The 13973-nt window shown below is 39.7% G+C and overlaps 1 protein-coding gene across 1 annotated transcript in view; it reads right to left on the bottom strand.

Moving 5' to 3' along the window:
* The window catches only part of pggt1b (protein geranylgeranyltransferase type I, beta subunit), a 57036-nt gene that overhangs the window by 23379 nt on the left and 19684 nt on the right, over nucleotides 1-13973 (bottom strand). The window contains exons 4-5 of the mRNA XM_080188990.1: nucleotides 11660-11811; nucleotides 9989-10121 (exon numbers count right to left, since the gene is read on the bottom strand). Coding sequence (XP_080045116.1) covers nucleotides 9989-10121; nucleotides 11660-11811 — 285 coding nt within the window. The remainder of the gene's footprint in view (nucleotides 1-9988; nucleotides 10122-11659; nucleotides 11812-13973) is intronic.

Genomic DNA, 13973 nt, shown 5'->3' with positions numbered 1-13973 from the left:
CCATCACCTCCCCCAGCAGCGAGGTCCAGGCACCCATCATCTTCTGTATAAAATAAAACTTGCCTCGTACATCTCCTTTAAACTTTGTCCCTTGCACCTTAAACCTATGCCCCCACTAACTGACTCTTCCACCCTGAGAAAAAGCTTTTCTGACTACCCACTCTGTCCATGCCCCTCATAATCCTGTAGGCTTCCATCAGGTCGCCCTCTCAGCCTCCGTCATTCCTGATGCCTGGTCAAAAGAATAAAGATTGGGCACTGAAAGTCAGTGAACACAGGGATGACAAGTAAACTCAACTAATAAAGGTTACACTACCAAAAGGACCTTCTTAGTTGCCTTATATGCATAGCCAGAAGCACGGTACATCCGTGGCATTCAATCCTGTTGCATGAATTGTTTAGATTTGGCCAGGACATCTGTGAGACTACATCGGGATTACTGTGTAGAATTTTGGTCTCCTCAAAGAATTATATATTTGAGCTTCGCTATATTGATTTCTTGGCATGAAGGGATTGGTCTACATGGAAACGTTTTGCAGATTGGATTTATACTCATTAGCATTTAGAAGAATGAAAGGTGATCTTTTTAAAACAAGGAAGATTCTTAGTGAACTTGATAGAGTCAGAGGTTTACAGCAGGCAAACAGGCCATTCGGTCCAACTTGTCCATGCCGTCCTTTTTTTTTAAACCCCTAAGCTAATCTTAATTGCCCACATTTGGCCCATATCCCTCTATACCCATCATACCCATGTAGGATGGATGCTAAGAGGGTGTTTTCTCTTATAGGGAATCTAGAACCAAGTGGCACAGTTCAAAAATAAGGGGTCTCCCATTTAAGACCAGGGCAAAGAGAAATTTCTTCTTTCAGGACTGTTAGGCGGTGAAATTCTCTTCCACAGAAAGCGTGAAGGCTGGGCCACTAAACTTACTTAAGTCTGAATTAGACAGGCTTTTGACTGACAAGGGAGTCGAGGGTTATGGTGACAGGCAATATTAGATTGTGGCCTTACCACCACTAATCAGCCATGATTTTAATGGGTTGAATGGCCGATGTTACTATTGGCAGCTTGTTCAGAGGCTAAAAGATTAAAATGTGTGATCTGAAAGATGGTTACTGACTTGAATGGTAAAAGCATTACATTAATAGCATTCTTGCCAGTAGTAGCAATTTTGTAGTTGGGGAACAGAGTGGGAAAAATATACACTCCAAGCATCTCATGGGATGTCATTTCACAATTTGTAAATATTTCACTTCTATATAAATACTGAAAGTTTAAAAAAAATTCTAACCTGTAAGTCATTGTCCATATAGCGGTACAAATTTCTACCCAAGAAGCAGCTTAATGCATAAATCATATATCACTGCAACATGGATGTTACACACAGGAAGAACAAACGATGCAGATCACATTTTAAACACGTAATACAATTGCTAATTACCACAGTCTTTGAATGATTGACTATATCTTTTGCAAACTCCAGCATATACCAGCATTTTTGCAAGTCAACTGTAAGATATTTCCCCCTGTTGTCAATGCTGCCAGCTCCCTGTTTTTTTTTAAAATCGCTCTAATTACTAAATATGATTATACAGTTGTTCGCCTATTTCTGTCAGTCCAGGTGCTGGGTGTCAAGCAGTTGAAATGAACATATTGATGGGAGTGGCGCCATAGAGTGTCAAAGTGTTGACTGTAGTGAATATACACATAGCTCAATTAGCACAAATTCTGATTCTGCTGTAGTTTGAGCATTATTTTTTCCTGGGACAGGAGACCAAGTACCAACATAGAACAAGGATTTGGGAGAATCTCTGCTCAAATTGTGTCACACTGTTGAGGCACAAATGGTTGGTGCTCAGAAATACTTTACTTGTTCCCTTGACAGGTAAAGATTTTAAAATCAAACATTTAACGCCTAACACCTCAGCTTGCTTGGAGGTGCACCCTCATCTGTTTTCTTGATGATGCTGTGGAAGATCAAAGTTGCAACTTGTTTCTTGTCAACAGCCTTAGAATTCATATCGCATAAGATACTATCTTGGAAAGCCAAACACCAACAATGACTGGCTGTTTTCTCAATTTTAAAATCTCACATTTCAAGAAATCTCAGCGAATTCCCTTAAATAATTCAGTTTTAGTTCTAAAGACAACATATAATTCTAGCACGATGGCCACTAACATTATTAGAGTGATAACATCGCCTGGCACTGAATCCCAAGATTTTATTACTGGCCTTGTTGCAGATTCACATGACTGGCTGTTCTGCAGTATAACTAGCATTCTAAGAATGGAGAAGTTTATGCAGGTTTTGCAACTAAAATCAGCTCTTCCCTGACAGCTATCTGACTCTTGTAGAGAATAGGTGTAACCTACACCTATTGCATTTTAAGAAAACATTTGTTGAGGGGACAGATTTTCAAAGGACTCTTTAAAATGTGAAATATCTACACTTTAACAAATAGATTTTTCTGTCAAGATTCTATGAAATGTCCACTGGGTGTCAGGGCATGTTTTTCAGGCACACACTAGATTTACCATTCGTCCTAGTCATCTGTTGTAGCAAATCCAGCATTTATTTTTGGGCAACTCTTGGCTTCACCGGACCCAAGCTTCAAGAGTCAGTGGTGTCAACACTGTCGTGTGTCGTGAAGTTGCTAAAGGAGCTGAATTGTCTCCAAGGTAGCGTGCCTGACAATAAGAAAATGCTGATACTATGGCACACTCAATAATCTTAAACTTGAGGCATATGGATTTGTAATACTTGAGAGCACTGTTCACGATTGGCTCATTAATGGAATAAAGTGAAGTAGATACGTCACTGGGACTGGATTTGCTTAAATTTGACTCCAAAAAAAACCCACTGGACAAGCAAAGCCTACCAGAAGTCTGTGCTAGTGTGCCATGCAGTTTTAACTAGTTAGAAATCAGTAGCACATACATACAAAAGAACAAGTAGAGCAAGGTCTGCTGTTCAATCAAGTCTGTTCCATATTCATGCCTGGAGCATCATCAGTCCAGGCACAACCTAGTCCCAGTAAAAAGTCTGACAACACCAGGTTTAAGTCCAACCAATTTATTTGATAGTACACTCACTAGCTTTCGGGGTTCGTCTCTTCGTCAGGTGAATGGAGAGTTCTGGCCTCAGACAGAGCGTATAAAGCACAGACAGTTTACAGATTACTGATTAGAATGCGAACTTTACACCTGACCTGCTGTTCAAGTCTTAAAGTGGCTGACAATGTGAGTGGAAGGAGCACTGATCACACGGGCATTCAGCCTCTGATCTTCGGGTAAGCATTCTTCAAGGCGGCCTTCAAGACACACAACAGCGCAGAGTCACTGAGCAGAGACTGATAGCCAAGTTCCGCACACAAGAGGACGGTCTCAACGAGGATCTTGGGTTCATGTCGCACTATCTGTAACCCCCGTGACTTGCCTGGGTTTGCAAAACCTCACTTACTGTACTGTCTGGAGACAATACACATCTCTTTAACCTGTGATCAATGCTCCTTCCACTCACATTGTCAGCCACTTTAAGACTTGAACAGCAGGTCAGGTGTAAAGTTCGCATTCTAATCAGTAATCTGTAAACTGTCTGTGCTTTATATGCTCTGTCTGAGGCCAGGACTCTCCATTCACCTGACGAAGGGACGAACCCCGAAAGCTAGTGAGTGTACTATCAAATAAATCGGTTGGACTTAAACCTGGTGTTGTCAGACTTTTTACTGTGTTTACCCCAGTCCAACGCCGGCATATCCACATCATGATAACCTAGTCCCAACAGCCATGTAATCTCCTGAAAAAGGCTATAGGGGAAAAACCTGGACTAAAAAGGAAATACAAAAATCAGAAGAATTCCTTAAACTCCAAGAGGTGATCAAAATCAATTTTGAAGACATTATTAAGCTTCTGTTAATTGCTTAATTCTTAACTTTTATAGCATGTAATCCCTATTTCAGGCAAGGCCCAGTTCAGCTCTATGTTGAAGGTATGTAAGTTGACATTGCACATAAGCCAACAACTTATTCCAGTGGTCTGGGGAAAAGAAGCACTTAAATTGAGCCTACTCCTACGAGTACTTTAAATGCATGGTCCACATATTCCCAAATATATCAAACTGAAATGTTCTCAATGAGTATGCAATCCAACTTTTCACTATTTCATATATCTGCATCAGATCCAATCTGAATCTATGCTGCCCTGAAGCAACCAGCCACCTCTCTATCAGCACTGTGGGAGTACCTTCATCACAAAGATGGCTATATTTCAAGAAGTCTATCACCACCATCTTCTCAAGGGCAACTAAGGATGGAGTAATGAATTTTGGGCTTGCCTATGACACCCACATCCTACAAACGAATAATAAAGCCCATCTGTGCAACTACGGTAGAATCATCGAATCCCTACAGTGCAGGAGGCGGCCACGCGGCCCATTGAGTTTGCATCGACTCTTACCCAGGCTTACCCCATGTATTTACCACGCTAATCCCTCTAATCTTGGGACATTAAGGGGCAATTTAGCATGGTCAATTTACCTAACCTAAGTATCAGCAAACACAGAGGCTATTTAGGAATAATGATTAACCATGATGTAACTGAATAGTATGACATGCTCAAAAGCTGAATAGTTTACTCATGTTCATATATTCTTCAACCACTTGCATTTAAATAGCACTTTAATGTAGTAAAATGTGCTGTGCTTCACAGTGTGTTAACAAACTTTGATAATGAACCACAGGAGATATCATTACAAATAACCATGGGCTAGATTTGAAGAAGAATCTTAAATGAGGTAGGGAAGTAAAAAGACTTGAGGGATTTCCAGAATTTGGGAGTTAGGCAGCTGAATTGGAAAAATTAAAACCAAAAATATTGGAAATCTGCCCTGCCAACAATGAACATGAAGGGAGAATCCATATATTGAAAAACAAAACAAAGCAGCAGTGAAATAAATCACTGGATGTTCCATAGCGATCATGTGACATTGGGGTTTATCACAGAATTTTACAGCACCAAAGGAGGCCATGTGGCCCATCGTGCCTGTCTGTACAGCTCCCGGAAGTGCTACCCAGATGGTCCTATTCTCCAGCTCCGTCTCCGTAGTCCTTTAAATTCATCACTTTCAAATATACATTCAGTTCTCTTTAGAAAGTTCCTATGGAATCCACCTCAACCATTCTCCCAGGAAGTGCTTTTCCAATCTTAACAACTCTGCAGAAAAAAGTTCCTTCTTATCTCACTCCAAGCTCTTTTCCTGACCATCTTGAAACTGTGACCCCTATTCACTGACATACAAACTAGTGGAAACAGAATAGCCTTCATTACCCTGTCAAAACTGTTCACAATTTTGAACACCTTGTAAAGTTACCTCAATCTTCTGCTCCAAGGAGAATAAGCCCAATTTCTTTAATCTTTCTTTGTATCTAGAATTCCTCGTATCATTCTAGTAAAGTTCCTTTGCACTCTCTCTAGGACTTTAACATCCTTCCTTAGACAGGGTGCCCAGAACTGAACACAATACTGCAAATGTGGCCTGACTAATGATTTATAGAGGTATAGCATCATTTTCTTACATTTATACTCTATGCCTCTCTTTAGAAACCCTAGGATCCTACAAATCTTCTTAACAACAATTCCAAATTGCCTGGCCACCTTCAGAGAAATATGCACTTGAACTTTGAGGTCCCTCTGCTCCTATATTCCTGTTAGCCTGAAACAACATTAGTTGGCAGCTATGCTGAAGTATCGACCAAAAAGGATTATTCCTGTGAAGCGCTCACTTCTTACATAAAGAAAAATGATAAATGCTTTATGTTAAAAAGTAACTTTAAATTGAAAGTTTGTCCATTAGTTTTGTGCAAATACTGTAATCCAAACATGTATAAAAACATAAAAGCAAGGTTATTTATAAAAACAGAAACCACAGAAAGCCTAGTCTTAATCTGTTATGTGTAATGGGGAAGTATTACGATGAATACTGGCAACAAATCATTAAAGCTACTAGAGTTGGAGTATAATTTAAGATCAGAAAGAAAAATATAATGATAATCTTATTCTCCAAAAATTTTATATATGTGACCTTTAACTCGAGAGTCAAATCTTGATCTCAATATGCGTACCTTTCCTCAAAGCAATGCAATTCAAACTGCCAAAAATTTTGAACTTTTCATCTTAGAGAAAATGTATAAAACTGAGGAAATTCTGCATGAAGGAAGAGGAATATTCTATCATATAGCCAGTATCTATTGGAGATTAATGTAGCAAAGAGTCCATGATGTCCCACAATTCTGATTCTATTTAGAACTGTAAAACAAGTTCAATGCCTTTGTTTCAATGCCTCTGGTTCAATGCCTCAGCTAATAACTTAAGTCTCCTCTCACCTTTGTCTAATTCAAAGACATGTAAAAGAACAGCATTGTCATGTTTATTCATTCTCCTTCCGAATATTCTCTCTTATTTGTTGTTACTTGATTTGATTTAAGACTAAAAGGCAAAAATAATTTCAAAAATCAATGCTTGTGGAAGTGAAATAGGTGGTCAAACAAAACTCTGATTTTTAACCATAATTACCGATAGTAGAGGGGGAAAAGAACACAAAGGACAGTCATGCAACAAGTAAAATATCTTTTTATCAACTTTGGGTTTAGTGGAGTTACACAGCGATACATTACAGCAATTCTACAAATGCAAGCAGCATCAACATCAAAGGAGGAGCCTCGGTGCTGGTCGCAGAACAAGTATGACTTATGGGTGGCACAATGGCTAGTACTGCTGCCTCACAGCACCAAGGACCTGGGTTTGATTCCCAGCTTGGGTCACTGTGCGTGTGGAGTCTACACATTCACCCTGTGTCTACGTGGGTTTTCTCCAGATGCTCTGGTTTCCTCTCATAGTCCAAAGACGTGCTGGTTAGGTGTATTGGCCATGCTAAAATTCACCTTCAATGTATCCAAAAAGCACCGGAGTGTGGCAACAAGGGAATTTTCACAGTAACTTCATTGCAGTGCAAAAGTAAACCCTCTTGTGACACTAATAAATAAACTTTAAACTTAAGCTTTAAAACTTTTACTTGTTTCCAATAGGTTTTATTGCTGTGGAAGCACCACAAAGCCACAGATAAAATCAGGAGGACAATACAATGAAAAGGTCTTGGGGTACTAACAATGCTGTGATACTTGAAATAACCTTTTCTTGTTTGGTAACTAGGGATTTAGCATTCACTGGCATTCCAAGGGGATGCTTCATTCCTAGTTATCAGAACCACAGTAAAACACAGTATACAGTCTCAATGTTGCCAAAAATTGTAATGTTACATCCACAAAGCTTCTTACGCCCGAGCAGATCGTGACGAAGGGTTACCAGGTTAGATAGAGTCAATCTGTATTTAGCATGTCACCCACTCATCCAGGTACCCATGTTATAACAGATATGTTGCCAAATAAGAACATAAGAAATAGGAGCAGGAGTAGGCCAACTAGCTCTTCGAGCCTGCCCCGCCATTCAATATGATCATGGCTGATCTGTCGCGGCTCAGTTCCACATTCCCACCCTCTCCCCATAACCCTTAATCCCCTCTCTTATCAAAAACCCATCAACCCGCGTCTTAAAAATATTTAGCGAGGTAGCCTCCACCACTTCAACGGGAAGAGAATTCCAGAGATTCACCACCCTTTGAGTGAAGAAGTTCCTCCTCAACTCCGTTCTAAACTGCCCCCCCCTTTATCTTGAGGCTGTGCCCCCTAGTCCTACTATCCTTTCTGAGCGGGAAGAGTCTCTCCACCTCTATCCTATCCATCCCATTCATCATCTTACACGTCTCAAAGAGATCTCCCCTCATTCTTCTAAACTCTAACGAGTACAAGCCTAGTTTATTCAGCCTCTCCTCATAGCTCAACCCCCTCAACTCCGGCAGCATCCTAGTAAACCTCCTCTGCACTCCCTCCAAGGCCAAAATATCCTTGCGTAAGTACGGCGCCCAAAACTGCACACAGTACTCCAGCTGTGGCCTCACCAATGCCCTATACAGCCGCAGCAAGACCTCCCTACTTTTATATTCAATCCCCCTCGCGATGAAGGCCAGCATCCCATTCGCCTTCCTGACCACCTGCTGCACCTGCAAGCTGGGTTTTTGCGACTCATGCAGAAGGACCCCAAGGTCCCTCTGCACCGTTGCCTGCTGCAGTTTTTCTCCACGCAAGTAATAATCCTTCCTACCATTATTCCTATGGAAAAAAAAGGAAAGCAAATCTATAGGCAGTAATATAATTTGTACTGATCTACAACAGTGTGCTAATGCTTAATCCCCAACATTAATTTTTACTGTTACCTAAATAATGGACACATTAAAAATACATGAAACTTTGAGGAATCAACTAAGTGCCTGCAACGATTAGTTTCAGAATTTTTCAAAAAACATTTAACAACAAAGATGATATCCAATGAATATTTTGACCGTTGCTGTGCATTTTTCTACAGTGGTAATTCAATGGTAAATGTAACTTTGGGTAACAAATAGATACATACACTCACTCAAAGGTTCCTGTATTTACAGGATAGAGGAAGCATCAACAAATTATCATTTCATGCTTACTGTAAACAATTCTTCAATGGCCAGCCAGTAAGCTCAGTAAAGCAAAAAAAGACTTGTTACTTCCAAGTGCCATCAAAAATACAATCACAAAGTGAATCAAAGAACTATGGTTTTTGCCATAACTGAATGCTTCATCTTCCCTGAATTATCCCTCCAATGAACAAAATGTTCACCTATGTCACTTCATCATAGAACCCCCAGCATCATCCCCAAGACCGGTAGCATATTATTAGCGCATAATGTGTACGGACACACGGAATGGGTATGATTCATATGTTGGCGTGTTTGGACTGCTACCTCGCTGCTCTGTATATTTTAAACCATTGAGAAAATGTTAGCTCTTAGGCTACAAAATTGACTGTATTAAAACACAAAGTAGTGTCCATCATGAAGATTTCAATACAACTGCGTAAAGTCAAAAAACAGCTTCAGGTATCTAGATCTAAAATCTATACTCGTCACGTTACTGTGTTTCCTATTAATTACAATCTATTGCTGTTAGACTAATTTTATTACAATATCTTTGCGTAGTATTAATATTCAAGCAGTTTAATTAATCCATAGAGTATTCATTTTGCAAAGCTTCCATTTGTTCCAAGATGTCAATATATAAAATGAATTTATCCCAAATTTCACAGATTAAGAGTACGTTACAGAAAAGTTTAAACAGCATCCCAGGTGAATCTCTTACTACAGTAAGGAATAAAGAAATATGGGTGCCCAATATTTAATTACTTGTACCTAATTCTTAGCTACTGGTAGCTAAAACTAAAATTGCTCCAATTCTAAGAGTGGGATTTCTGGTCCAACCAGTGACAGGCATTGATGTGGGCAGGACAGGAAAATTTGGACAGTGACTTGTAACAATGCCTGCTGCTGGTAGGACTGGATAATTCTGGTCTTGGGAAGGAAGAGTCAGGGCATTAGAACAACCTTTTTGGAACAGAACAAAATAATACCAATTAAGTAATTTTTAAAAAAACTCTACAAAGTTGACTCAAGCAACCAGTAGACATGCATCTTAATTTCCAGTTGAATAGCATGGACATTTTTTATTAAGGTATAACATAAACAAGGTTACCAAGCACAAACTGCAATAGTTATTAAAATGTCACTAGCAGGATTGTGTTATATTTGATTTTGTTGCATATAATTACATTTTCTGCTTGGTAATCTCCAAATCAATGACTAGCAAAAGTCATAAAAACATCTGCCTCCGTTATTAAGGACTGTAGTTTTCCATTTGTGTTAATATTTGTGCTACGGAGATAAATTTCATGAGCTAAAGTTTTGAAAATTACAATCTTTTGAACCATTGAATAGAACAAGTCTTAAAATTCAATAGCTCAAAAATTTATTCAGATTACAGATCTCATTTTCTTCTCTTTTCACACTTACCATGCTTCTCCGGATATATTCTATGGCTTTCTTGGTGTTCATTCCTGACCAGTCATTAAGCATATAGCAGATACATGTGGCACAATACACAAACCTCATGTCATTTTCACTTCCTTCTGGCACTGCATAAAAACTGCAAGACAAAGAGAAAATCAAAGAAAAAGAAATACTGCTGCAACTAACGGACTTGATTTTGCAGTTGTTTCATTCTTCAATAGAAAACTTAAATGTTGAAAATAAGGGGTCAGATTTTCAACGCAGCGTCAAGAATTAAGGCACTCAGATGAATTCTTGGATGAAATGTTGTGTCACATACAATATGACCTTCAAATACAAATAATTTAAGTAGATAGGAGGCAAGCTTGGCACTCAATTAGGAGGTGTCACACATCTTCAAGAGGCAAGAGCTGCCTGTCTAGTGATATAGCAATGCAATCTGTTGCTGTCTTGCTGATTAGACAAAGTTGCAAGTGGCCATAGTTGACAGGAAAGAGCAATTCCAGACCCAATGACTTAAAAAGTTTCATAGCTGAATCTGCAGTTGGGACTAGGGGGGGAGGCTCAGAAGGTGTTTACTGGCTCTGTGCTGTTGAAAAGGTTGGGGCTAAAAAGAAACCCTGGGAGCCGCTGAGTTCAGTGTAGCTCAGAGTGGGGTCAAGCAAGCTCTTAAGCAATACTTAGTTGGGGCAATTGAAAAAGATCGGAGCTCAGAGAAATTCAGAGGTAGTGCTAGCTTGGTGAAGCTAACTGCTTGGTAAAAAGCTGAAATTGTGCCAGTAGTTAAATGCTTACAAGCAGTCTCTGGAATCCTGGGGAACGCAGTCTCAGAAAACGAGATTAAACTATTAGGAGATGATCAGTTGTTGAGGCCGTCTGAGTCAGAGCAACTCTGAGGGCGTTCTGAGGCTAGGTCTTCAAAAGTGCGGAATTGGAATCATTCATGATGGAGATAGAATTTTAAGGAAATTTGGTGAACCAGTGTCCCTGATGGCTTGCTGATAAATTTGTGGAATCTGTCTTAAAAGCATCTGCCATTTGATGTGCACCGTGATTCAATCACAATTTGTCTGTTAATTCATATGTACCTCATCTTCATTCTGGATGTTGAGGTATAAAGCACATATATAGAAATTGTAGATCTAACTTTCTATAGTAAATTTTGTTGCGTTTGCTCATATCCCACAGAATCTTGTGACTTTATGTCAAAAGTAGGTACCTTGAATCTACTTTAACCCTAACCAGACCTCCTACACATTTCTGGCTTTAGGCTAGGAACGTAACAATAACCACACAGGCTCGTGAAAGAAAAGATTTGTTGAATATAAGTCTTAGCAATTTGCCACAGGAACCAAACTATAGGATAAGTTGAAGTTTGAAGAAAAAGAGAAAAAAAGACAGAGGAATGGGGCAAAAGCAGAGGTAACCATGATTGTGGGTCAGAACATTATTCAAGTTATGGATACGAGTTTAATCATTTCAGTTTCATAAGAAACACAATCTCATACTACTCACAGGCAGCAAAAAGTCCAGGTGAGCAAAACATGAACTCTGCTATAATCTACAGAACGTAACTATGCCAGCATTTAAGTGCCACCACTAAGTCAATTCATAATAGGTTTCAAAGTACTGGAGAAACTTGTTCAAAATGAGACAAAAAAGATTTCACTTTACCTGCCATCTTCCAGTTGGAGAGCTTCAAGCCCTGCCAGACATGCTTCTTTATTTACCCGTTTCAGATCATCTCCAAGGATCACCAGGCTAGCTAGGCCAGTGTACGTCATGGCTATGTGACCACTATCATACAAATGATGTGCATCATTATCCTAAAAAAAAATCAGTAAGCATCCATCAGACAAAATGGCACAAGTTGAAATACTCAGCTAGTTTGGCAAAATTTGTGGAAAGAGAAACAGAATTAACGTTTCAGGTCAGTGACTCTTCAAAGGAACACTGACAGATGTGGCCAGATCTGCTGAGCATGTCCAGTATTTTCAGCGCTTATTTCAAATTTCCAGCAGTTATAGTATCTTGCTCTTGTACGAGCGTTTTACTTGTCTTGCTCAAGGAGACAGAACGAACAGGAACGATTCCCTTAAATCCTTGAGATTAGAAATTTGTAATACCCAATACCTTCTTTCTTGTATCTAAGTTACATACAATATATCGATAAAAATAAGTTAGCACGCTTTGTATTATCACAAATCACTTGTTACCCTTGACCCTGCCACTCTTGCAAACTACCTTCACATCTCCACCTTTTCCTCCTCTAAAATCCAGAACATTGTCATCTTACAAATCCAATTCTAACCACCAGCTCACCCACTCCCCCCAAGCAAATCTTCAATGTCCCTCCATTCAGGTTTTGGCCCTTGGTAGAGTGACAAAATAACTCTTCTGAAAGTCACAACTGACTATCCAATATGACTGTGATAAAAGTGAACAATCCTTCCTTGTCCTTGACCTGACTGTAGCCCTTGACATGGATCTGTTCTGCACTGCAGTCCAAAATGCACTTGCCTGGTTTCATTCTTACCTATTAAACAGTAGCCAGTATATCACTCACAGCGGCATCTTTGCCTGCTCCATTACCTCGAATGTCTCCTAAGGATCCATCCTCAGTTCCATCCTATTTTATCTAGATAGCACCCTTGACAATATCATCCAAAAAACAGAGTCAACACCTAGTGTTCAAAGAGGTTGAGTTCCCAAGAAATCTTGAAGGGTGAAATCAAGAACACAGTTGATAATAGGACTAAATTAGAAAAGTCCCAATGACAAGAAGCAAAAACACAAGGCCAGGGTAGGAGCAACTCCCTTAGACTTGAGGGAAAACTAAGGGGAGAAAAGGTTTGAATTAGTTGACCTGCTCAGTTACCATGAGAACAGGACTTTTTTCCGCACTTGCTCATGATAGCTTTGAGGTTGTCTGATAGGAACCAGGAGCAAAATCACAAGCTCCTTGGCCAGTCAATCAACAGAGTCATCAAATGACCAAGGGATATGGGCTGTACGTGTGAGGCATGGGTCTTGAGCTTTAGCTACTGCCCACTCCTCATCCTATACCAAGTCCCATTTTCCTATTGTATTATGGTTCAGGAAGAAAACTCCATAGTGTTTATGGAGCCCACCTGGATCATAAGTTTTACATTTTGAATTTCACTAAGATAAGCATGATCGGTTTCATTTTGGGTATGTTTCCAATGATCCAATAGGGAGCTTTTATCAAAATTTATTTAAGAATATAGTTAACATGTATGGAAAGAAAATTAGCAAGAACTTTTATTAATTACAAAGAAAAATAATATCACAATAATGTATAACCCTCAACAAATATATCTAACATGTTCCAATCAAACAAATTCCATAAACACTCCTTTAATCAAGTTCGACAGAAGACTAATGTTCACATGACACTGGAATTGAGTCCTTTGGACGAATTCTGTGATAGACTCAGAACAGTTTGAAGTCAAAATAGTTTCTCAGAACACCAGGGAGACTCTAGGCAAACCACTAACAGCAGATTCTCCCCTTTAGAAAGGCATGACATGCTTTTCAGATAACCAGCAGAATTTCCAAATAAAACAGGGAGAGTGAGAAACACTTCTTTTCAGCTTGCTGTCCCTTCTGAAAACCTGCAGCTCAGAACTGAAAATGAAAGGCTCCTGTCACCTGGCCTGCCAACCAATTTTCCTCCTAACAATGCAAGGTCTTAAAACTAATCCCAGAAAGCACCCGAGGCTCCCGTTTAAGCTACTTAAGCAGCAATAAAAGGACTCCTAAGAACACAAGTAGTAGGAGCAGGAGTAGGCCATCTAGCCCTTCGAGCCTGCCCCGCCATTCAATAAGATCATGGCTGATCTGAAGTGGCTCAGTTCCACTTTCCCCCCATAACCCTTAATTCCCTTGCCTACCAAAAACCTATCTACCCGTGACTTAAATATACTTAGCGAGGTAGCCTCCACCACTTCAACGGGCAGAGAATTCC

This window comes from Carcharhinus amblyrhynchos, chromosome 5 (genome assembly GCF_965287045.1).
Source record: "Carcharhinus amblyrhynchos chromosome 5, sCarAmb.v2.hapA, whole genome shotgun sequence".
Lineage (NCBI taxonomy): Eukaryota > Metazoa > Chordata > Chondrichthyes > Carcharhiniformes > Carcharhinidae > Carcharhinus > Carcharhinus amblyrhynchos.
The sequence above is the reverse complement of the archived record's forward strand: the minus strand, read 5'-3'. Positions and strand labels throughout refer to the sequence as shown.